The sequence below is a fragment of the Gadus chalcogrammus genome, chromosome 14 (assembly GCF_026213295.1).
Source record: "Gadus chalcogrammus isolate NIFS_2021 chromosome 14, NIFS_Gcha_1.0, whole genome shotgun sequence".
Taxonomy (NCBI): domain Eukaryota; kingdom Metazoa; phylum Chordata; class Actinopteri; order Gadiformes; family Gadidae; genus Gadus; species Gadus chalcogrammus.
Genome location: NC_079425.1, coordinates 22309874 through 22335197, shown reverse-complemented (window position 1 = coordinate 22335197; position 25324 = coordinate 22309874). Strand labels below are relative to the sequence as shown.

At 49.2% G+C, this 25324-nt stretch overlaps 3 protein-coding genes across 7 annotated transcripts in view; all 3 read left to right on the top strand.

Annotated features, from left to right (window-relative positions):
* The window catches only part of atosa (atos homolog A), a 28613-nt gene extending 14942 nt beyond the window's left edge, over nt 1–13671 (top strand). Inside the window, 12 exon segments of the mRNA XM_056607321.1 lie at nt 3936–4126; nt 4583–4779; nt 6028–6153; nt 6621–6952; nt 6955–8540; nt 8947–9072; nt 10696–10784; nt 11306–11405; nt 11506–11664; nt 11896–11964; nt 12526–12728; nt 13514–13671. Of these exon segments, the coding sequence (XP_056463296.1) occupies nt 3936–4126; nt 4583–4779; nt 6028–6153; nt 6621–6952; nt 6955–8540; nt 8947–9072; nt 10696–10784; nt 11306–11405; nt 11506–11664; nt 11896–11964; nt 12526–12728; nt 13514–13667 (3332 nt within the window). The 3' untranslated portion in view covers nt 13668–13671.
* Nucleotides 13672–15278: 1607 nt separating this feature from the next.
* Nucleotides 15279–19563, top strand: LOC130403136 (cAMP-regulated phosphoprotein 19-B-like). The gene is made up of 3 exons (XM_056607322.1): nt 15279–15485; nt 16555–16671; nt 17396–19563. The coding sequence occupies exons 1-3, from the start codon at nt 15429–15431 to the stop codon at nt 17567–17569; spliced, it is 348 nt and encodes a 115-aa protein (XP_056463297.1). The 5' UTR covers nt 15279–15428; the 3' UTR covers nt 17570–19563.
* A 141-nt stretch (nt 19564–19704) lies between these two features.
* myo5aa (myosin VAa) overlaps nt 19705–25324 on the top strand; it is a 51975-nt gene continuing 46355 nt past the window's right edge. For 2 of the 5 annotated variants that reach the window (XM_056607850.1, XM_056607847.1), the window contains exon 1: nt 20495–23928. In XM_056607850.1, the coding sequence (XP_056463825.1) occupies nt 23896–23928 (33 nt within the window). In that variant the 5' untranslated portion in view covers nt 20495–23895. Of the gene's footprint in view, nt 20089–20494; nt 23929–25324 lie in introns of those variants that run through there. The other 3 variants (XM_056607848.1, XM_056607849.1, XM_056607851.1) reach the window with 3 other exon arrangements.

Sequence of the window (25324 nt, the reverse complement as noted above, 5' to 3'; positions counted from 1 at the left end):
TTTTAAAGGACAAAGTTCAGGAATTTAGGACACTTTGAGAAAACAAGGAGCAGGTATAGTCATGCACATCTGTCCAGGATGCTTAAAGATGGGGTGGAGATAACGTATATCCACCCATCCAGCTCCGGGTTGGGTACTGAAGGCGACCCGGCCCCAACACCCGATGCACACAGACCTTCATTTCCTGTCTGGGTTTGATGCTCTTCTTGTTGTGTAGAGGGAGGTGTTGGGGATCCGTCTCGTTCAAGACGAGATCAACCTTGCACATGAAGAGTTAATCGTATGCACAAACAGCCAGAGGGTTGAATCCATTAATCATTTTCACGTAGAACGAAAAATGTAAATGTACCTCTCAATATTGACTTCCAATTTGTCATAAAAAAGCAAAAACATGTAATTAATTCAAGGAACGCCTCTGCACTTATGTAGAGGTGTGTGAGTGTGTGTATATAATGTGCATGTGTGTGTATGTCTGGTTTTCCTAGAAGTGTTGTTGCCATGTGGGTCTGAGGCCTGACGGATCCCATCTATGTGAGCGTAAGCAGGGCCCCTCGCATAGTCCCTACTCCTCACTAGCCCTTTGTTTGAGTGTGTGTGTGTGTTTGTGTGTTTGTGTGTGGGACTACCATTATTCTTGCCCCTGGTTTGAGGAGGCTGGATCGTTAGGGGGGATGTGTACTCATGCTTAAGATGGGTGGAAGGGAATGTGAGTGATTGTCCTCTGGGTGATCTGGGTATTTACACATCCATGTCACGTGTGCCTGAACACCAGGATTAGTGTGTGTTTATGCGTGCGTGTGTGTGTGTGCGTGTCCAAATGTGTTTGTTTGGATTTCCTAGAAATTTGTAATCGGACCCTGCCTTTCTGCACTTGCTTGGGGGGATCTGTGCGATTGGGGACATTTTACATAGAAAGCGGGAGGGAGGGAGGAAGGGAGGAGGGGCATGTTTCCTTGGCTCCTCTAATGACATCTCCACCCGCTCCCCTCCCCTCAACCACCACCACATGTGGTCCAGGTAGCCTGAACCCCCCCCCTCTGTTCAGACAAAACAATGTCCTGAGAGGCCCTCGCAGAAACGCCACACAGCCTGCCAGCCTTCCCTGGCTGTGGGGTAGGGGTCGCTGGTGTGTGTTCAGGTTAGCTGCAGGTTTTGCTGTTTTCAGCCTTGCGTCCTTCCCCACTGCCCTCTCTAGCGCCCCTAGTGGTGGTCATTTGTTGTACGGCCTCTGGAAGACGCACTCAGCTGTGTTGACGATGGAGATGGTCTTTTGTTTTTCTTTGTATCTACCAAGAGATAGAAGGTCAGATACCTTCATATTCTGCAGCGTATTGTCAAAAATGTGTTTGTCTCTCTCTCTTTCTCCGTCCCCACCTCTCTCTCTCTACCCTGTGCTCATTCTGCCTACAGCTGGCTGACGCCCCCCCCCCCCCCCCCCCCTCCCTCCTCATGTTTTGTGTCGGACTGTGCTGCTCCGCTCTCCCCACGTGCAGCGGCAGGAGCTGAAGCATGTGGGAGGAGTTTCCCCTGGAGGAATGTGTGTTACTGGCTGGCTGACACACACGCACACGATACAGTCCCACTGCTTTGCTTAAAGCAAACACCTTCTCAGAACCAGCTGAGAAAGAACCTCTGTTCCCTCTCGTGTGTGTGTGTGTGTGTGTGTGTGTGTGTGTGTGTGTGTGTGTGTGTGTGTGTGTGTGTGTGTGTGTGTGTGTGTGTGTGTGTGTGTGTGTGTGTGTGTGTGTGTGTGTGTTGTGTGTGTGAGCAAAAATGTGCTCAGTGCTTGTGGCACTTTTATGCCTGCAATCGGATTCAAGCGTTCAAGGTCATAATATAGTTACGATACTTTAAACCAGAACATTACACCAACGCTGCTCCCCACAACACCAACACTACTCACCAGAACACCAACGCTACTCACCACAACACCAACACTACTCACCAGAACACCAACGCTACTCACCAGAACACCAACGCTACTCACCAGAACACCAACGCTACTCACCAGAACACCAACGCTACTCACCAGAACACCAACGCTACTCACCACAACACCAACGCTACTCACCACAACACCAACGCTACTCACCAGAACACCAACGCTACTCACCAGAACACCAACGCTACTCACCACAACACCAACGCTACTCACCAGAACACCAACGCTACTCACCAGAACACCAACGCTACTCACCAGAACACCAACGCTACTCACCAGAACACCAACACTACTCACCACAGCACCAAGTGTTATTTAAATGTTTTATTTAAGTGTTATTTAATTGACATAAAGACCAGCTTTTCTTGCTTTTGGAATGTTCACCTTGTTCACCCGCTGAACTCTAATCCTCCACGCTTAGCTTGGAGGCTTTGCTTGATCTTGTATGGGAGGGACGAGACGCACATCGTGCACTCTATTCTTTCAGTGGTTTTATCTGATTGCTAAGCCTCCACAGACTCAGCCCTCATGGCCTACATTGAGGGCGATGCTGAGGGAGTTCCAAGGTCTGGGTGTCACCAGGTGAGCCAGCCCCAGCCCTAGCCCTAGTAGCCCTGGCTATGGCTCACGACAGCCTGCCCTGTTTGACCCCGGCCCTCCTGCCTGCCGGTCGGTGCCTTATGGTGGTGTTATTTCTGTCCTCAACTCGGCAGCGCACCTAATTCAGCCTGCATAGGTGTGACTTTGTGTGTGTGGGGGACTGTGTGCGCGCATGCACTTTGTTGGCAATGTGTGTTTTGTCATGCGAGGTTGAATGCACCAGTGTGTGGGTATGTGTAAGGGTTTGTGTGTGTGTCTATTTGTGTTTGTCCGTCCTTGTGTGGCTCTCCATGCTGAGGTTTGTCAGTGATGCATGTTTGTCTGTGTGAGTGTGACTGCAGTACTGTGTGTGTGTGTGTCTGTGTATTTATGTCCTTGTGTGTGTCTGCATGTGCGTGCGTGTGTGTGTGTTTGTGTTGCTGTAAAAGAAGTCTCTTGTGCGTATGGCACCACGCCTCTCTCAGCTGACATGCAGCGTCTAAATATATCCCTCTTGGAGTGGCCGCGTCGGGGAGCAGTCCTACCGACGGCGTCCACCCCCTCTCCAAACAAAAACATTTCAGGCTACATTTAAACTAGGCGCTGCCAGCGACGCACCGACGGGGCCGGCCGGGTTTCAAAGGCCTCCCATTAGGGCGGTGTCATAGCAACAGCCAGACCGTGCGGCCACTTAAAAACACCTTCCGCCGCTTCTGTGTGCTACCGGTCGCTAGCGGTCAGCGGGGCTAACGGAGGCGCTAGGCGGCGGTGCTAAACAGAGCAGCTAGGCCCCGCTGTGGTCTTCTGGTTAGAGTGCTACTTTGCTCAGAGTGCTGTTTATTGCTGACGGAGTGCGGATTCACCTCCGTTTCATTCTAAGATACAAAATGAATGGTCAAGGCTGAGTGGGTGTGGTGGGGCTCTCTGGGTCAGGAGAGCAGAAGATGACTCCTGAGGATGGAAGAAAGTCATGGGCCTCGTCATGTCTGACCTTCCAAAGGGTTTGGCTCCCCTGTGTTTGCTGCTTGTCCCAGTGTTAATATATGAAAGGAGTTACGTCATTTTAATAACCAGTTCAGTCTAAATGCCGGTCTCTCCTTCAGGCTCAGAGGAGGTGTTCATTAGCACTTGTCTCTCTCCCAGGAGGTGATTATTCGAACACTGCTCACTCTCCAAGGAGGGGTTCACTCTAAAGCTGGTCTCTCTCCAAGGAGGGGTTCACTCTATAGCTGGTCTCTCTTCAAGGAGGGGTTCACTCTAAAGCTGGTCTCTCTCCAAGGAGGGGTTCACTCTAAAGTTGGTCTCTCTCCAAGGAGGGGTTCACTCTAAAGCTGGTCTCTCTCCAAGGAGGGGTTCACTCTAAAGCTGGTCTCTCTCCAAGGAGCTGTTCATCCTAACCCTGGTCCCTCCCCAGGCTCGGAGCCGTCAGAGGAGTTCTTCGAGTACGACGCGGAGGACTTCCTGGGGCTGCTGACCCTCCTCATCACGGAGGGCCGGACCCCTGAGTGCTCGGTGAAGGGCCGCACTGAGGGGCTGCACTGCCCCCCCGCCCAGTCCGCCATGCCCCCCCTGCACAGGCACGAGTGCAGCGACAAACTGCCCCAGGTACGGACACACACATAGGGACACACACACACACACGCACACACACACACAAACACACACAAGCATACATGGGGACACACACACAAGTGAACACACATACACACATAGGTACACACTAACACATACACAAGGGGACACACACACACACACGCACACAAGGGGACACACACATGGGGACACATACACAAGGACACATACAACCGCACACACTTACACACACACAAATACACACGTATGTACAGGATGTAAATTACTTTAGTGAGCATCACCTTTGCCATCTTCTTGTGACTCACAAGTCTTTAGGCGTATTGCCTATGACACGTTAGTTATAGCCCTCTCTCGAACCAAAAGCAACACTCACTAGGGCATGAGCCAGGAGACATCGTGTTCAGAAACATAGCAGGGACTAAGTGCATGTGTGTGGGTGTGTGTGTGTGTGTGTGTGTGTGTGTGCAGTGTCGGCAGGCCAGTCGCACACGGTCTGAGGTGATGCTCCTGTGGCGGAACGGTATCCCCATCATGATCGAGGTCATGTTACTGCCAGACTGTTGCTATGGTGACGAGTGCCCCCCCAATGACCTGATCAGCGACCCGGTCATCAAGCAAGACGCTCTGCTTCTGGAGAGGTGGAGCCTGCAGCCCATGCCCAGACAGTAAGCACGCACACACACACGCACACACACACGCGCGCATACACACACACACACACACACACACACACACACACACACACACATATATATATATATATATATATATATATATATATATATATATATATATATATATATATATCATACACACACAGAGTCATACACACACACACAACTTGGATTCATCCCAGCCAAGAAGACCTCAACACGAGGTTGTGGTCGTTCATCCGTTCCCTCTGTTCTCGACACCTATTACTCTAGAGCTGGAGGCCGGCTCCATGTTGTGATGGGATAACAATTAATCAGGCGTGTGCATCTCCACAGATGCTCTCCGCACGCCCGGGGAACGCGCCCAACACGTGTTGTTTAATTAGCTAAACAAATCGGCCTATTTTCCGCGTATATTCTATTCATGTCCGGCGCCCACACACATACCCTCAGGTAAGCACATCCCAGTTTAGTGTTGCGTCGGAAGGGGCTTTGGGGGGGCGTCTTCCCGTTGTCATGACACTTTGGAACTAGCCTGGTCCTACCAGACTCTCGTACTTCTGGACCTACTCAATTGACAAACGTTGACTCACTTGAAGGCGGGTGTCTGTTGAAGTTTAAAACTATTGGATCTGCCCAGTGCCACTCTGGATCTGCCATAACCAATCGCTAACGTTTGGCCGGGAATCACGTTGCGCGCAGGCTGTAAACAAACCAAACACCGTGCGTGAAGATGTCCGTCAACGAGAGCTGACTTTAACGTCATCGTTCTCAGCCACTCCCTCTGTTCGCTGATTGGACCGCCCAAAATCTGGCTTCCAAGGAACCCATGCATATGAAGCAGACCCAGACTTAGTACTGAAGTGAAATGAAAATTGAGTAGGTAGGTGGGCGGTGCCAGGCTACTTTGGAACATGTTCCCTGGTACAATCAAGGCAGTCAGAAACATATGCAGTTTAAAAAAGGCTTTGAAACAATGGCTTAGAAGCCAATGTTAGGCATGTCTTACTTATGATCATTGTTATGTGCGTGACTTGTAAGTAGTTGCGTACATTTTTTTGAATGATTGATGTGCTGCCACTTGCCCTCTTCTCCTGCCACCACACAGGGACCATAATGTGTGGCTTCACTGCGTCATCCCGGACTATTAATGTATTTTAATGTACGACACGTAGGAGTGCCGTTCATATTTTAGATCAAAGTGGTCAAATAAAATCAATCAATCATCCAATGACGTCGATGTCCTCCTCCCCGCGGCAGGAGCGGCGACCGCTTCATCGAGGAGAAGACGCTGCTGCTGGCCGTGCGCTCCTACGTCTTCTTCTCCCAGCTCAGCGCCTGGCTCAGCGCATCCCACGGCATCGTGCCCCGCAACATCCTGTACAGGTGAGCCCCCGCCCCCCCCCCCCCCGCTGGGCTTAGCATGGCTCCGCCCCCAAATAACATGCCTCGGTTCCATTTAAAGAGATGGAGGTACATGTTGCCAGCTGGATGTTGGCGGGACAATATGGCGGGGTCTCTTGATTGTGTTTAATATCAGATTCGATTTTATTTTGGAACATGAAATGGGAAGAATTTGCCGGTGTATGTATCCAGTGTTTTGAAATGGACACCTTGACTCACTGAGTGGATTTATCTTCTTTTAGTAGCTGAGATGAAACCGTTGAAATATGCACTCAAGAATGCAAGGTGTTGTGCCAATAACTCTCTCTCTCTCTCTCTCTCTCTCTCTCTCTCTCTCTCTCTCTCTCTCTCTCTCTCTCTCTCTCTCTCTCTCTCTCTCTCTCTCTCTCTCTCTCTCTCTCTCTCTCTCTCCCCCCCCCCCCCCCCCCCCCCACCTCCCGGACCCCCAGGATCAGCCCTGCCGACGAGGAGCTCCTCTGGCAGTTCTCCCAGCCCCCGTCGGAGCACCTCTTCCCCGTCCCCAACGTGTCCCAGAGCGTGGCGCTCCGTGTGCGCGTGCAGTCGCTCCCCCGCCAGCCCACCTACCCCACCCTGGCCTGTAGCATCCACACCGGCCTGCCCTGGCCCGGCAAGAGCCTGGGCCACGGCCCCCGGCCCGACCCCTCCGCCCTCCGCAAGGCTCCGGAGAGAGGCGGAGACCCCCCACCCCCGCCCGCCTCCGCCCCGCCCCTCTACGCCAAGACCCCCGGCTCGGCGCCGCCCCTCCCCGCGAGCACGCTGCCCCAGACCGCCCCCAAGAGCCAGGGCCCCCCCGCGACCACGGGACCCTCTACCAGAACGGGGCCGACCCCCCGCCCCGCCAGGGCTCCCCTCTGTTCCACAAACCTCCCCCCCGCTCCCCCACCCCCTCCCGAGCGCACTCCCCCCGCCCGGCGCCCCCGGGGAAGGCGGTGCGCTGGCTCTACTCCGCCCTCAACGGGGGGCCCTTGGACCCCGCCCCCCCGGCGGACGACGGCTCCAAGGCCGCGCCCGCCGCGCCGCCGATGAGAGCCTTCAAGGCCTTCTCGCTGGCGGAGCCGGCCCGCGGCCCCTCCCCGCGGCCCCTGGAGACCAACCCCCTGATCGGCTCCCTGCTGCAGGACAGGCAGGAGGTGATCGCCCGCATCGCCCAGAGGCTCAACTTCTGCGACCCCGGCGCGCCGCCGCTGCCCGCCGGGCTGTTCGCACCGGGCACCGTGCCCAAAGCCACCTGGGGCGGCGGCCACGACGACCACGGCCGCAAGAGCAAAGAGGCCGACCGGCCGCCCCCCGGAGAGGCCCCGGCCCACGCCAGGCCCCCCGCCTTCCGGACGCCCGAGGGAGACCCCCCGCCGCCGGGCAGGCGCCAGACCCTTGCCGTTCCCCCCGCCGCCTGCAGACGGCTGAAGATGACCCGGGAGGAGGAGAGGAACGGGGAGAAGGAGAGGGACAGGGAGCTGCAGAGAGAGAGGCAGAGAGAGCAGCAGAGAGAGCAGCAGAGAGAGCACCAGAGGGGCCAGGAGAGATGCAGGGAGAGGGAGAGAGACCGAGACAGGGAAAGGGAGCTGGAGATGGAGAGAGAGAAGGATAGACAGAGGGAGAGAGTGATGGAGAGAGACAGAGACAGGGAGAGAGTCAGGGAGCTGGAGATGCAGAGAGAGAAGGATCAAGAGAGGGAGAGAGAGACGGCGAGGGACAGGGAGAGGGAGACCGGCGGGGAGGGGGAGCGAGAGAGAGACTGTTCTCTGATCGCCCAGGCCGTGCAAGACATCAGCCGGCTGATCCAGGAGAGGCTGTCGCTGCCCCCGTCGTCGCCCCCCACGCACAGCCGGAGTGGCTACACCCTGCGTCACACACACTCCACCACCATCACGCACACGGTCCGCACGTACACCCCCGGCCCCACAACACACCCCACGCCTCAGGGGCCCCCCGTGGCCACGCCCCCCGGCGGCGCCCGCACGACAGGCGACGCCCACCGGCCCACGGTTTGCACAGAGAAGCCCCCCGTGGAGACGGCCCACAACGGCTCTCACTTTATACTTGAAGACTCGACGCGGCCGAACGCCCCGTCCCCCCGGTCCCGCGCCCCCCAGTGTTTACAGCCTCCTGCCCCCCCTCCGGGGGACCCCAGCCGCCGTGCTCCCAGCCATACCTCGCCCCTGGAGAACGGCCTGCCCTCGACCCCGCACCCCGGCCGGACCCCCGCCGGCCCCGGGTCCAACGAGAGCCAGACCCAGTATAGCGTTCCGGCCCAGCCCATCCCCCTGCAGAACGAGAACCTGGCCCCCCCCGGGTCGTCCAACTCCAGCTGGACCAGTCTGGAGATGACGCCCCCAAGCACTGTACTGGTAAGGGACGAGAAAGACAAAAGGCCTGGTTCACCTCGCGGCCTTCTTGGCCCTTAACACGAGCCCATCTCGGCAGCACTGAGGTCTGAGATGGAGCCAAGATGGCTGTGAGATGAAGAAGGCCCCTAGGAGAGACTGCTCCTTGTTGGAGAGACACTGCACTTCCATTTGGAAAGTTTAAGAATCGCAGGTGTCCTCCTCAGGTGTTGTGTGATGATATGTGAGCTGATGTACATATGGGTTTACAGAGATTATACATGTTTATTCATTAGAGGAGCAGCTGTACAGTGACAGCTTGCCGGGGGGGAAACGTGTTAACGACTGTAATACAGGTTTACATACCAGCTGCCTCAACCCCCCACTCCCCCCCCCCCCCCCCCCCCCCCACTCTCTCTCTCCCCCACAGAGGTCTCACAGCTCCTCCCCCTTGCGACCATGCAACAGCTGGAAAAAGCAGAACCGACACTCGCTCGACGGCATGGCAACCAAGGCCTTCCACCCGTGCACTGGCCTGCCCCTGCTGTCCAGCCCTGTGAGTGGCACGCCGACTATTGGTCTGAACACGGGGTTATTGACTCACTGTCAAACCCCGTAGCAACACACAAACACACACAGACACACATTCACACGCTCCAAATGTATATAAACCTTCCTGAGACATTCACTGATGCTCTCACACACGCGCAGGACGTGTGTGTGAGAGCAATTATGACTCCACGTCAGGCTGGTAGAGTCACAATTCTGGCTTGTGTGTCATGCACACATGCACGCGCACACGCACATGCATACATCCACACATAGACACATATACCCACATTTACAAAGATACAGATACACACAGCCTTAGCAAACTAAGCCGTGAGTAAACTCATGTCGTTTTCTGACTTGTGTGTCCCGAACACACACACACACACACACACACACACACACACACACACACACACACACACACACACACACACACACACACACACACACACACACACACACACACACACACACACACACACACACACACAGCCTTAACAGGGCTTACCCACTCATCAAAGTACGCTGTTGTTGCCTCTGTTTGTCCGAGACACAAAACAAACTCGCCCACATGTGTCTAAATATGTATCTATAATTTACGTGTGCACACACAAGGGAAGCACACCCCACCACACTGGTTCAACCGTGACCTGCAATCATGCTCACGTTTCGACTGGTGTGTCATGCGACACGTCTCCCTCTTAGTTCCTCTTGGTATTCATCTGTGTTCAGCCCTTTAAACTGTGACTCACAGTGGCCGCCCCGTGCAGCCTTAGCCCTCTGGCTGTTTGTCATAAAGACACACACAGACTGTGCAGAGGCCTGTGGTTAGTTAGCGGGTTAATGACACCACACACACACACACACACACACACACACACACACACACACACACACACACACACACACACACACACACACACACACACACACACACACACACACACACACACACACACACACACACACACACACACACACACACACACTGTGCGATGCCATGTGACGGAGCTGCATCTCATCAGCAGACGGTCTCTGTTGTACCGCGTTTGTGAGGTCACCAGGCTGCTTCCTGAGCTCTCTCTCGCACTCTCGCTCTCTCTCCCATGCTCTCTCAATCTTGCCTTCACTCTCACACATAAACCACTGGGAAGACTCTGAAAGTCCCTCGCTCATATTTAAAACCCTCTCGTGTTATGTGTACTGGCACGCTCCAAAATAACCTGCTCAAATCCCTCTCCCCTCCCTGCCCATGTTTCATGGGTCCTTGATAAACACACTGCTCTCCTCTGCTGTCCACAATAGAGATGTCCATCTATCTGTCCAAAATAACTTATCGCTTCTACTGGAGGAAAACCAGTAGAACGGGAGGGGAACCGGTAGAACCGGAGGAAAACAAGAAGAATTGAAGGGAAGGGCCTTTTTGATCCCCGGAGATGCTCCAAAAAATGTTCCGTCCACTCCTCGTAAATGATAGGAAACTCCAAGCACACGAGAGCTACAGTGGGAGATGAAACAAATGCTTTCTGCCATCACTTACCACTGACCGTATTTTATCATCTGTGTGTGTGTGTGTGTGTGTGTGTGTGTGTGTGTGTGTGTGTGTGTGCGTGTGCGTGCACCACAGGTTCCTCAGAGGAAGAACCAGACGGGGTACTTTGACCTGGACGCCTCTCTGACGGGCTGTAACGGTCTGCCCTGGGCCTCTGGAAAGAGGTACGCATCCCTTCCTCTCCGGGCTCCGCCCTTCCCCTGCAGCTCCTGGGATAACCCCACCCTGAGTTAGCTCTGAGGCACACATTAGCCCGCAGGCGTACTATTTGTATGGTAAACAAGTGGCCCAATCCATGGAAGGTCGCACATGGCCTCTGAACTGAGTGGAAGCCCCATCTTGTCAACACAGTGGAGGAAGTGTTGTTGTTATGGGTCCTTTACGCTGCCACCTGCTGAACCTCCACTGTACTGCGCCTGCATATAATCCCAGACATTCAGCTCAAAATGGCAGTTAGTGCTCTGGTCTAGTGGCTCTTTGAGCTCTACAGCACCTCCCCGCATGCAGAAGGCAGGATGAGAACTACAGATGCAATGCAGGCCAGGGCTATCAAACGCATGACAAGTATTCATCACCCTCAGGCCTGATCCATGCTCCTTGTTTGATAGCTCTAGAATAGATGTTGTTGACTGTTGTTGCTGGCGGTTCAATTTGGTCATTCTTTAAACACTTTGTGTGTGTCCAGGGTGAGTATAAAGAGAGGAGAGGAAGTCACAGAGGAATCCCACCAGCTCTTCAGTGCCAGTGCCCCCCCAGCTGGCCTCAGTCTCCTTGGGAACTTTGAGGTACAGACATATGTGCACACACACGCACACACTAACAAACGCACAAATGTCTGAGTCTCCAATGGATCCTGACGGTGTGTGTGTTTGTGTGTGTGTCCAGGAGTGTGTGTTGAACTACCGCCTGGAGCCCTTGGGCAATGTGGACGGCTTCATCGCTGAGGTGGGGGCCAGCGGCTCCTTTTGCCCCAGCCACATGACCTTACCTGTGGACGTGTCCTTCTACAGCGTCTCCGAAGACAACGCCCCCTCGCCATATATGGTCAGTCTCGCTTTTCTCATTGTTTACTTCAGAAACTTAGTGTGTGTGTGTCCACTAACATTATGCATCATTAGTTAAATTATATGAAGAGTGAATTCAAGCAAATCCCCTAAATATATGCCGGTTCTCACTGCTTGACGTGCGCGTGTGTGTACGAGACAACACTGTGGGATTCCTCTGGTGCGTGCGTGCGTGTGTGTAACGTGGCGTATGTGCTGTCCCGTCTTGCAGGGTGTGATCAACCTGGAGTCGCTGGGGAAGCGAGGCTACCGCGTCCCCCCATCTGGAACCATTCAAGTGGTGAGGAAACGCTGTCTCCTGTCGTCTGTGTGGGGCGAGACAGGGAAGGGAAGATGTGCTGCATAACAATGACAGGGTTACCCTAGTGTCCGCGGGAAAGGGAGACCCCTGGTGGGGATAGAGCAGTATGGCATTACACATGAGGAACCCTCCTCCAAATGGTCAGACGGAAGAGAGCCGAAGGGATAACAATAAAATGTCTACAAATATCTAAGAAAATATTATTTTGTTTGTCTGTATTATTGTTTTTAACATTTCATTGAAATTTTAATCAATGCAGAGAGGTTACCCTTCTGTAAGGTAGCCATGCATATAAAGCATTTGTTTATTATCTGTGTGTCGTAGTTTTTATCGTAATTGAACGCAGCCCTTGCAGGTTAAACTCTTCTATGCATGTGCTATAGACCAGTACTGGAATCGCTTATCCAACCATCTCTGCGGTCACTAACATACTTCATTATGATGGTTCAAGGTCTTCCGAACGGCAAATGCACAATCCTAGTCATTGAAAGGTGTGAAGTGAAGTGCTCATTACCCCCTCCACCCCCTGGCTGTCCTCAGACCTTATTCAACCCCAACAAGACAGTGGTGAAGATGTTCGTGGTGATGTACGACCTGCGAGCCCTGCCCTCCGGCCACCAGACCTTCCTTCGCCAGCGGACCTTCTCCATTCCCGTCAGCCGGGGCAACGCCCACAATCACAACAGCAGGAAGCCCCTCCCACTGGGACCAGTCCGAACTCTGCGCTACCTCATCCACCTGAGGTAGGCGGGGTCTCTCTCTCTCTCTCTCTCTCTCTCTCTCTCTCTCTCTCTCTCTCTCTCTCTCTCTCTCTCTCTCTCTCTCTCTCTCTCTCTCTCTCTCTCTCTCTCTCTCTCTCTCTCTCTCTCTCTCTCTCTCTCTCTCTCTCTCTCTCTCTCTCTCTCTCTCTCTCTCTCTCTCTCTCTCTCTCTCTCTCTCTCCTTCCCCCCCCCCCCACCTCTTTCTGTCGCTGCCTCTGTCTCTTTGTCTCAACTCACTCTCTCTCTCTCAGATTCTAATTTGCTCATTCCAGCTGTTGTGTCGACCTGACCATGATAGTCTGGTAGTCTTTGCCACTTTAAAGAGATGATATTATAAATCAAATCTGGAAATGGATATGTTCAATTGTGCTGCTCATTGAAATTGCTTGCTTGCTTGCTAGAGGTACTTTGGAAATAATGGAATTAGATGTAAAAGATTCCTTCATGCTCATCTTTAATAACTTACTTTATTACGTTTAGACATATCATAGTGCGACAATAACAGAAATCCTAGACATAATCCTTGTGTCTTTACGGCTTGGAAACAACTGGTGTTACTATCTAGATCTAGCTATACATTAATTGAATTCCAATTTAAACGACCGCTTATCTGTCATGCACCTGTTGGGGTACGTAACATCTTCCAAGACGAGTTCAAGAACCTCCTTTTTAAAATCGTTATGCAACAATATCCCCCTGTCTTCCCATCCCTCTTTCCTATCCTAACGTCTCTCCCTCTTCTTCTCCCTCCGTCCCTCCCCCAACAGGTTCCAGTGCTCCAAGTCCGGGAAGGTCTACCTCCACCGGGACATCCGTCTGCTCTTCTCCAGGAAGTCCATGGAGGTGGACAGCGGCGCCGCCTATGAGCTCCAGTCCTTCATCGAGTCCCCCGCCGACCCCCCGTTCTCCGCCCGCTGCTGAGCCCCTCTCGGCCCCAGCCTACAGCTGTCCCCCCCCCCCCCTCCCCCTACCCTCCCCATTCATCCCATGCTCCAGTTGGCCCCGGGGCCGGTGTCCAGACGCGTGACAGAGAGCAGAGGGCTCGCGTTGACCTTGAATCCTCACGTCAGGGTCAGCGCCCAAAATATAACGGCTGAGCGTCCGACCGAAGCCTTGACAGAAAGCCTTAACACGAGGGATACCAATATAGGATGAGCGGGACTAAGTACCGCCTGATTCTTGATTGACGTAGATGGGAGAACAATAATTAAGGGGTTTAAATGTAGGACGCCCTCTCCTCTCTCTTAGTCGATCCGCGCCGTCTTCTACCCCATCAGCAAGCATCTGGTAGATGATGGACAGAAGGAACGGACAGCCAAAGTACAATAAAAGAAACCACATGTTACGGTAGGGGGTAACACCCTCGCGATTCACCCTTTGAAGCTGTAGGTTGAACCCAGCCGACCAGAGAGAACATTTGTTTTTCAATAATACGGAAAGGTATCAAGATTGTTATTTTTCAGTGCAAACTGCCTTCTTTTGGGGTATTCGTATTGAGAGTGTCCCCCCCTACCCCCCCGAATGTGTGGCTCAGGGTGAACCCAATGCAAGGAGGGCATGGCTGATTTGGGTTCTGGTCTTGAAAACGTGCTACCCAGACACCCAGAGCACTCATGGACCACTGAAGGAGTAACTGCAATCAATCACCCCTGAGCAGAACCAACAGGATGTCTCCTTCCCTGACTGGAAACGAAAGAAGAATAAACGACAGTGATATTCTAATATTTGTTTGTACTGATACAGAACCACTTTGTTGGAAGCAATAGAAGGAATAACATTAGTTTAGTGGTTACACATTTATTTTTCAGTTTACCATCATTTATTTAATATTTAAATGTATATTTCAGTTACTACTCATGTGACATTTGTCGTGCTAAGCATTATGATGTAGTGCAAACTCTGTAAATCATAGTATGTATTTTTTGACATTAATATTCAGATCGGAAAAAAAGTATATCTATATCTTATAAAGCAATCCTTAAACCTGTGCGATGTCTTTGTTTTCTCATTTCAATGACTGGTTTCTTATAAAACTCGATGTGTCGTATAGAACTATTGAACATGGAAGCGAGACAGACAAATACGTAACAAAATTTAGATAGTGGCATGCAAGTTAAATCTCGGTGTTAAGTATTTATTAAATGGATCGCAATACTGCTACTACCCTCAAATTGTGCTTTATTACATGCATTCACAACCAAAACATATGCAACATTTCAGTATGCAGTTTACTGTAATTGCCAATCAAGGCGTGATAGCTTGTATAAATACATGCTATCAATTATTATAACGCATTGCAGTTCATTGAAAGTGAATTAGGTTTTTAAACGAAAGATCTCAGATGTACATTGGTCAAATAAATTGTCACTACAAGTGTCTCCGCATTGCTTCTGGTATGGCCAAGGATTTGTTTACAAGTTAGTTAGTTGCAAAGGTGGTGAAAGTCAGCAGCAGCAGCAGCAGGCCAGCTCGACGCCCCATTATAAGAACCTCATTACTTATGCAGAAAACGTGACGTCATATCTCCAGGCTACCGTGTTGCGCGCTCTAGCAACAGACTGTCCGCGAGCTTCTTATGGGGACGGAAAGAGCGCGGTGAGAGAGTATCTGTGTGTCGCTAAGCTAATCATCTCATACCGCTTAGCTAGGTAGATATAATTGAATAGGTCTGATATCAACATCATGTCGGAGGATACCGAGGAGACAAAAGTGACGGAAGAGGCCGAGGTCGACGAGAAAGTAAGTTGACAGCTCATTGTCACGCTAACGGTGCCCTGGCTAGCAGTGGCTAATTGCTACAAGCTAACTCTCATATATACTTTAGCTTGACAGCTGCTAGCCTCCTCGGCCCCCTAGCTGCTAGCCTCTCGTGTTGACATGCGTGCCGAGGTCAGTAGTCGTGTCAGTCGAGCGATAAGAAGGGCGGGCCGGTGTTTGGATTGATCAGTTAAATGGTTGCTACATAATCAATACATAGGCATCGGTACACGGCTAACCGGTAGCGTTAGCCCAGCTGCTATCGACCCGCACGGACTGTCCGCCCGCGGGGTTAGGGTTAGCCTACATATCTTGGCCTACATGTCTTGTCTTTAAACATGTTGGCCCTGGCTTGGAGGTTCAGCGGACTGTTGTTCGTATCTTATCTCAAACGGCAGAACGAGGACAGATCAGCTCTGCTGTCGTGTTTCTCCTGGCCCAGTGTTCAACATGTTTTAGTCGTGCACATCTGAACCCAACCGCTACGCCTGCGTTGCCCGGAGCACGACTGATCATCACATTGGGAATAGAATGGGTCAGATGTTGAGATTGTTGACGTGTCAATAGTCCCAACATGCCTTTTATAACTAAAGTAACTAGTGTTGACATGTCAAGAGACTCAACATGTCTCCTCACTACATGTAGCTTGTGTTGACATGTCAATCGTTTTTCTCCTGGCCCAGTGTGGCCCAACATGATTTAGTCGTGCATATCTGAACCCGCACGCGCTACGACTGCGTTGCCCGCAGCAAAACTGATCATCACATGGGGAAAAGAATGTTAAGATGGCTTCTGCATGACTTGTGTTGGGTGTTTGCAACTCCCTACGAGATAGGCGTGTTGTCAAGAGGCCCAACAAGTCAATAATGTTGACATGCCTAGGCTCAACATGTTTCACCACTAGAAGTAAATAATATTGACGTGTCAAGAGACTCAACCTGTCACTTTGAAATTAAATCAGACTGAGTTAGCGAGTGTTGACATCATCAAGAGACTCAACATGTAATATCGCTACAAGTCACTGTCTGTTGACATTCATATTCTTTTTCAGGATGAAAAGGTGATCAGTCCTGAAAGGGCAGAAGAGGCCAAATTGAAGTCCAGGTATCCAAGTCTAGCACATAAACCCGGAGGTTCAGATCTTCTCCGCAAGCGGCTGCAGAAGGGAGTAAGTGGTTCACCTCTTCAGTTATTTTAAAATAACTATCAGCATATATGACGCAACAATTTATTTACTAATATATATGTAAAGTAATATTCTACGACTTGACTAAATGACTTCATTACCTTACCTGGAGAGGAAATCAATAACCAGCCTTTTAAACATGTTGAATGATATGCAATTATATGTTTTAATCCCTGCCCCACTATCAACAATGTGTTTAATACTTTAATCAACGGCTTACATCTTTAAGAGCCATCTTACAACTAATGTGCTTTACTTTTCTTAGCATCTGATTTGCAATAAATTATTCATGATTGACTTCATGTTCAAGTAGGGATGTTTTTCTGCAATGAAGGAAATGGGTTAACAAGCGCCACAAAGAACCGGTCTGTGTGGTCAAACTGTAACATCCGTCTCTCCTGGCTTCCTGTCCCCATCTCTGTACTGATGACGCACATTGATTCCAACACACCAAAGTTCTATACTGCTATTGTTTACATTTGTTGCAGGCGGCACGCTATATGCTCTAAGGCAGAATCTGTACACGGAAGTAATTTCTTTAAACTTTTAGTGAAGCCGGGAGAAACGGCTACGTTGGTCTGCTCAAACAGACCGGTTGGAATCTTCTAATAAAGTTTGAAAATCATGTACTGTACGTTTTTGAATTGAAAAATAAGGTAGAACCCAAAACATTGCCACCACTAACGCCGTTTCATTATCTCCACAGCAAAAGTACTTTGACTCTGGCGACTACAACATGGCCAAAGCCAAGATCAAGAACAAGCAGCTTCCAACAGCTGCTCCGGAGAAGACTGAGATCACCACGGGAGACCACATCCCCACGCCACAAGACCTGCCCCAGAGGAAACCATCCCTGGTGGCCAGCAAACTGGCCGGCTGAGTTCCCTTCAAAGCAAGAACCATGGCCCCGCATCAGCTCCCTGTACCTCTCCACACTCCTATAAAACACCTACACAGGAACCTACACACACACCCACACCCACTTAAATACACCCCCCCACACACACACTTATATATACACACACACACACGCACGCTTCCCATAATACAACCAGTCCCTTGGCCTGACCCCGCCCAAATGTAACCCTAGCGATCAGAAAGCCAACTGGCTAACCCGAGACCCCTCCCAGCACTCCCACCTGCTGTTTGGGTCCTCCTGCCTTCCTCTCTCCCCTCTACTCTCCCTCCTCATCCAAGCTGACGCACTTGTTTTCCTATCCCTGTTTTCTCCCTTGATCCACTGCCCGCATGTGTATGCTTCTGTGAAAGTCCTGCCATCCTTATGGTTGACGTGATCAGAATGAGAACCCAGTTTCTTCTTGTGTAGTCAGAGGGTTCCAGTATAAAGACACCCCTCCATTGTTTATCAAAGTGTACATATTCCCCCTTTGGCACAAAGGAAGACATCGGCTTTTAGTAACTTTTACTTTAGAGTTGTATAATTCACTGTATGTCCTAAATTATGCTCCTAATGTGCTTTAGTGACTCACTGCAAATATTAACCACCTCCACTGATCGTGGCAAAGATCACATGCTTTTCTTTCCTTTCTTCTCCTCTTTCCTCTGTTCTATAATGGAGAACGTGGGTGTACAAGACAGACTACGTGTCAGAGGCCATGGTGTTGTACCAAACTGCATGTGGGTCAAAAGGGCTCCATTAGAATAAGACCTTACATTTCCAAGCTGAAACACTAGCGCTCTGAACAGACGGACACGCGTATATGCCAACAGAATCAGGGGCTGCAAGTGGCATGAAGGAAGTACCTTCAGGTCTGTTTCAATATTCAACCTTGAAGAGGGTGTAAAGTCTGACCTAATTAACCCTGTTAACCGCTGTCTCTGCAACTCCCATCTTTGTCCCTCGGGATCCCTGTTGCTCTTCAAAAGTGCAGAATTTAAAAGGTATTGTTTTACAGAAGGAATTAATCACAGACTGGAGCACTTCTGTCCACCGTCCGGTCAAAAGTCAACATCCAAACTGCATCCCAATGCCCGACCCATAAACATAGCAGGCTCATGCTCGTGGTAGGCTCAGGACCCTGAACGCACAGTAGGCTGTATGAATGTAGAGCTATTGTAGCTTAGCAGAGTCAATAACTAATGTGCTAATCAAACGTTATTATTGCTGGTATTTCTCGATGCTCTAAAACCAAACGTGAAATGTTGTGGCTTTCGAGGTGCGTGAGGGAGGCGGGGAGAAGGCCGCAGAGGATGTGAACATTGACACGTGTGTGCTGATGGATCACATGGGTGTCAGTGGTCTAAAGGCTCTGCTGTCGGGACTAATGATGTTTGCTCTGCACAATTTGGTCCTTGCGTGGTTCACCATATCAAACGCCGCTCATTTGCAGAGCTCTCCCAGTCATGGTAACAGATCAGTGATCAGATCAAGAGAATGCATAACTTTATAGATCAATGCTCCGATAGCTGGGACCACCACACTGCTAGCCAGCAGATTAACATAATGGGAGAGAGTGGCGGCAGTGGTTGAGAGAACGCAGGACCTCCAGACTGATGATAGGTTGACCGGCCCTCAGGGCCAGCTCTAGAGCTGTTGCTGATTGTTTGCCCTCTTCGTCGGTCAGAGTTGTGGAGCACTGAATCTGCCTGCGCTGTGCATGTACAGGCTGCCCGGCTGTCACGTTGTGCCATTTTGTTTTGTAAATAAAATAGTTTTGCACAAATGTGTCCATTTAGACGCCTTTATTTTCTGAATTTGGTCTTGTAAAAAGTGTTTTTTAAGATGAATAGGTTTCATTGGTAAGTCAACACATAAACCTATAAAGGGGTCATGTTCTTTAGAGCTAAGTGTTATCTGCCCCCTGATGTCTAACTTTTAATCGATATTTATGTTTGTCTGCAAATATATCTATATAAATAAATGTGTCTGTGTATATATATATATATATATATGTGTATATATATATAATATGTGTATACTATATATATATAAATATATGTATGTGTGTCTATAAATATATATATGAACTATATTATATATATATAAATATATACAGAGAGAGGTATAATCGATATATTATCGATATAAATTATATCCATCTAATATTAAATTGTCAACTGCCTCCCGAGTCCACGCCCATACACTGTGACGTCACTGTGACCACGGTGGGGCGCCATTTGACAGGTTTAGGAAGCCCGGGCAGTGATTCATTGTATCCATCATACCCAGAATGCAAAGTGAGACGCCAAAAAATCGGGCTTTTCAGGTGATGTGGGTGATAATGCAACGTCTTTAAGACAGTATCAAAAATATTAGCCCTCTGGTCCCAGTATTGACCGTCTACCGATTCCCATGCAGAACCGCGGCTCACTGATCTTGTAGCATTTAGGAAGGACAGCGAGACCACCACCATGGCAGCATCGGAGCTTTACACAAAGGTAAAGGAGGGCTATACTAACGTTGCGATGCCGCTGATCCTGTCATGAACATTGGCATGTTCGTCTGAAGAGAGGCATGCTTTCCAATTCTGCTAAGATGTTTTCTACACAGCTGTGTTTGTGGGTCTGTGCATGCGTGTGTGTATGTGTCTTGTCGACTCTTGTGTTTCTGCTTGTGTGCGTGTCTGCTTACGCGGCAAAATTAATTCTTCGTTTTTGCGTGCTCGGCGATGGTTTCCAATGAATGGGAAGGTTTGAAAGGTGGCCGTGTGCTCCCATAACAGCGGCCCGACCAGCAGCATGCTGTGCAGCAGGGTCTAAATATAGATGGGTGGTTTAACGTTGCAAAGGGTGCAGCTGACAAAGCTCACAGATGCGGCAGAGGTCCACCACTACTTCATGCTTCTGTCCCGACTGTCAACGCACAGGGACAGATTATTTAGACCAAGTTAAAACGCTCTGAGTCGGTGTATTTGGTCTATTTTGGTGTGCAAAGCCTGTGCGTTTATTCTGCCATCGGTGTTGTTATTGAGCGTCCGCCGCTCGGCCTTGTTATTCTGCATGGGCTCTCACTGGAGGCCGTCAGAGATGATGCATAGGCGGTGCCAGCCTTTCAGAAGACTCGGTCATATGCCCCTTTTACCCTTTTACATCATTTGGCACATTATATTTGGACAAGATTTTGACATAGCTTAGGCTAAATAAAACACAACGACTTGTATAGCGGTTTATTTTACACAACGATTTGTCAGCCTCCGTGTATAACTATCTTATGAGTCTTTGTCGCTCGGGTACCAAAGTGAAGTGAGTTTTATATTGGATGTTTTTAGTCGGTGGATATTCGTGCTACTATTTACAACAGCCTATGAGTTGCTGAGTCCCATATGATAGAATTGTTTTGTTGTTTTGAAATCAGGGGACAATGAAGAACAATTCACATCCTTTTGATTTCCATTTCTGAGATACTTTTAATAAAAGGAGGGCCAATATTTGTCCTATGTAATCGTGGAGACAATTTAGCAGGAAAAGCAGGACAAATGCAACAACTTGCATTTATTACAATACTATTTGTAATTCCTTTCAATAAGTCTGAAATATGACAGCTGTCAGACCCTGTTACCCACAGAGGTCAAACCCAATTTCATCTCTACTTTGTTGTCCCGCTCTTAATTTTTCCATGTCCTCTTTTTAAAAAAGGTATACTCATTTTATGTATCTTGCCAAATTGAATAGCTCATGGACCATGTGACCCACAGATGTCAACCAACCTTATTCCCTACAGGCCGATTCACACCCTACGGTAAATACAGATAGGAACCCTTTCGTCTGGTCCCGGAGGTCGTTTTGTCCGTCAATGGGTCCGTTACCCCTGAGCTTTCGAATCCGGAGTGCTCCGGGAGAAACGGAGCAATACCAACGGAAATTGAGGCGGCAGCATAGAGTCAGAAGTCCAACCATTCGCGAAATTAGCGAGAGTAGTATAATAACTGATATGTAGGCCTATATATATATTGTGTTGAACGTTTTATACTTATATTATGCTATATACCTTACCTTGTTATTTTATTGTTCACCTGCTTGGCAATGAGTTGTAACTGGTCATTTAACAATGGCGCAACATTTTGAGGAGAGAATCTGCGGGTTGGTGAGGGGTGTCGCATGCCAACGTCGCGTAGGCCTACACTTTTTGCGCCTTTTTTTGCCAATTTTGGATGACACAAAGCAAAGTCATCTCCTCTACAGATGCCATGTTTGCGATTGTCGATGCCTGTAATTTGTGATACGACAATCACTGCCCTCCAGAGGATGTATTGCGTAACATCCATAACAACGCTGAAACCGGAAGGGTAGCCCGGAGACAACGTTTGGTATGGACGGGCGAATTTCGTCCGGATACGGAGATATGAATCGGTCTTTAGCAGTTGCGAAGGAAAGCCTTTGGCACTTATTCACATTTGAATAAAGTATCGGGAAATGAGAGGATGACGATTTTTATTTATCGTCCCCCAATAACAGAAACATTAACCCCTTGTAACATGTGAATAATGAATATGCTGTTGAAAATGGAGAAAAACGAATATCCACCAAATATCCAAAGTGAAACCAACTTTACTGCGTTCGGGTACCACGTTGATGGTGCAATTAGAGCTGTCGTCACTGCTCTGCTGATGAAAGTATGCCTACTGGGACGTTCCCATCTTGTCCATAAGGCAAGAGCTGGAAGCTGGAGGCCAATTGATCGGGTTAACCTGAAGGGAGGGAGCGGTCAAAAAGATAATGCCAACCAGGAATGTACTGGTCTCTTGGTCTCATGTTGTGGTTTATTGAAAGCTCTATTCTTAAATGAGTGTGAGTGTGAATGTGGGTGTGTGAGAGAGGTTTGCTGCTGCTGCAAGACCGCCCTTTTTGATTTCCCTGGTTAATCGGAGGCTGGAGGAACAACTCTGCTCTTTGTGAACATTGATGAGCCTTGGCTCTCGCTGAGAACTCCACCGTACACAACGTCGCTTCATCAGGTTTCTGCTCATGTCGGCTGTGACCATGCAGGACTAGGAGAGAGCTGCATTCATTTGAAGTGAGGCTGGAGTCTGAGACGAGGGTGGAAGCATTTGACTGTGAGAGTTGAGGGTTGACGTCGGAGTGCGATCGTCGTAGCTTCCCCTGGTGCTAAGCTCTCAGCTAAGGTGTTCTTGAACACATCCAAATCAAAACACAGTTTGACTGACAGCAAATGTAAATAAGAAAAAATCGAAAAGTTGGTAGATGCAGTTAATAGTGCTAGAATAATGCTGCTGGTTTTCACAAAAAAAACACCTCTATCCTCTTCGTTGGCTTGTAGATGGGATGCAGTCTAGATGGAGGCCAGGGCTGAAGGAGGAAGCTAGAGGACAGCCCATAATGCACACGCAACCCATAATAAAACGTCTAACAGAAGGTGGTTTGTCTACAGCCTGACGGACTGTGGACATAGAGGATGTGCCGCCGAACAAATGTTTCTTGAGGAAAATAAAATAACAGAGTAGAACTAAAATAGATTTTTAGAGGCTACCTTTTGTTGCGTGATCTGGTGAATGCTAGATCTAGGAAAGTGTGTTTTCCTTTTTGTGGCCCTAATGAAAAACATGTGCATTGGATTACCATGATAACCCAGTTAAAGTAATTGCATAGGTACGCAGTGGATCCAGTAGCAGTTGGGTCTTTATATCAGACATTGTCGAACGCTGGCAAACACACATAGGTGGACAATTTCTGGCGAAGCTCCCTTTAGTGAGGTTGACCAAACTGAGTTATGACCTATATTTACCAAATTGTGTCTCCACCTTATAGGCCTATCAAATGTATTTTGTCTCCATGTGATGTTCTTATTGAGCTTTAATGTAATTTTGTAAGAACAAAATTGAGGGAAAAACCAACCTATCAACCTATCGATCAACCTCCCATCTAACTGCTGACACAGTCAGCTACCAGGCGTTATTAAGAGAGCTTTATGAAAAAGCCCGGTGTGTCTGTGCATTGTTTGTGTGTTTGTCTGCCCTTAGAACTCATGTGATGGTGGGCGGGAGATGTTCTCTTTTGACTGACGGCCCACATGACAAATCTGAGCAGGGTTTTATGACGGAAGTACGTCTCCATGGGAACTTCGAGGATCGCTGTCTGGAGACACAATGAGACGGTCTCATCTGAGAGGAAGTTCCAGGCTTTGCCGTTGAAATTGATTAGTTTGTCCGGTCTTGTGGAGTTCTTGGCTGGAGTCTTCCAGAGGGCAGGCTGTGGTTCAGCATGAGATAGAACTCTGTTGGAGACAATATGAACCAGGAATTGTATTATATGTTCGTAAAAGTAAGTTCTTCTTCTGTTTTCAATGACTGTGCGAGACCTATGTGGTGTAATGGATTCTGAGTTGACTTGGCTGAAAGGACGGTGCTTGATTATTTCATTACACAGCTTTAACATGTTCTCCAATCTAACTTGCTGTAGCTCACTCCGGCTACATGCTAGGCTCTGACACACCCTTTCTACAGTGATGGCCGTGTAGATGGATGTCCTTTTAGGTTAAAAATACAGACTAATCTATGAATCATTTTTTGTGTTTTTGGTACTGTTCTGTAGATGACTCTTGGACAGTAGACACAAGAGTTTGAGACCCAACACTAGAACTTTGATTGAAACAATGGTCACGTTTTAAAACCTGAAATGGGGTTTGGACATCTTGTTTTCATGTCAGATATGCAATTATTATGTATTTTAATCATTTTCAATTTCAGCGTTAAGTCTGAGAAAATGTTAAAAAGGCAGATAGAACATAGAACTTCTGAGTCCAGCAGCTCTCAGATACTACTGGTGTATCTGAGACCTGTATCTACTGGTGTCCTGACATCTTTAGCTTTGTAGCGACTAGTGACCCAGCACTGGCTGAACTAACTAGCTAGGGTTCACCAGAGCTCTCGGTAGGAGACCACCATAGATCTGCTTTGGCAAAGTATGGTTGATCACTAGGCTGATGCTGGTCTCTTTCCCCCCCCTTGGTTCCAGTCCAGAGAAGACCAACGTGGAGTTATGTGACGCTGGCCATCAGACTGGGTCCGCTCAGCTGAGGAGAAAAACAGCAGATTCTCACATGAGTTGGGTCATGTGATGTTCATTCTGGGGCCCTGTTGTGAGCCTTGTTGGAAATATGTAGTACCGCTTTGTAGTGTATTCAAGCAGATACAGTTGGAAGCAGTATTGCTGTTGGCTTCTCTGGCTGAAGATCGGTTTATTACTGTTATACACAAAAGCCTGAATGTGCTGTGCTGAGAGACTGCCTCAAAGTTCTTTCTACTATTAATAAACCTACGCTTTACTTTTTATTACATAACTATACAAAACGATTCCCTTATATCTCTTAAGATAAATGATTTGTGATGTTTGCCAATGCATAGTACAATGTGATTTATCATCGTTGACTTTAGCAGTTTGGTTGTCCTGCTAAATTGATAAAACAAATATGGTTAAAGCATGTTTTATAGCATAAATTGGATTCCTCCAGAAACCTTTTGATGTGAAAGACCTTAAGATGCATCGATTTGGTGCCCCGTATGTTGAGTCCCTTGAGGCCTTCAGGGAACATTTGGCAGAGCAGTGAAAGCTCAGCACTCAGCCTTACCGCGGCTAATTCCCTCTAATCTGCTGTTGACTTTGTGAAGATTTGTCAACATTTCCGGTGGCCACCACAGCAGCCCCCTTAGCTTCTGTC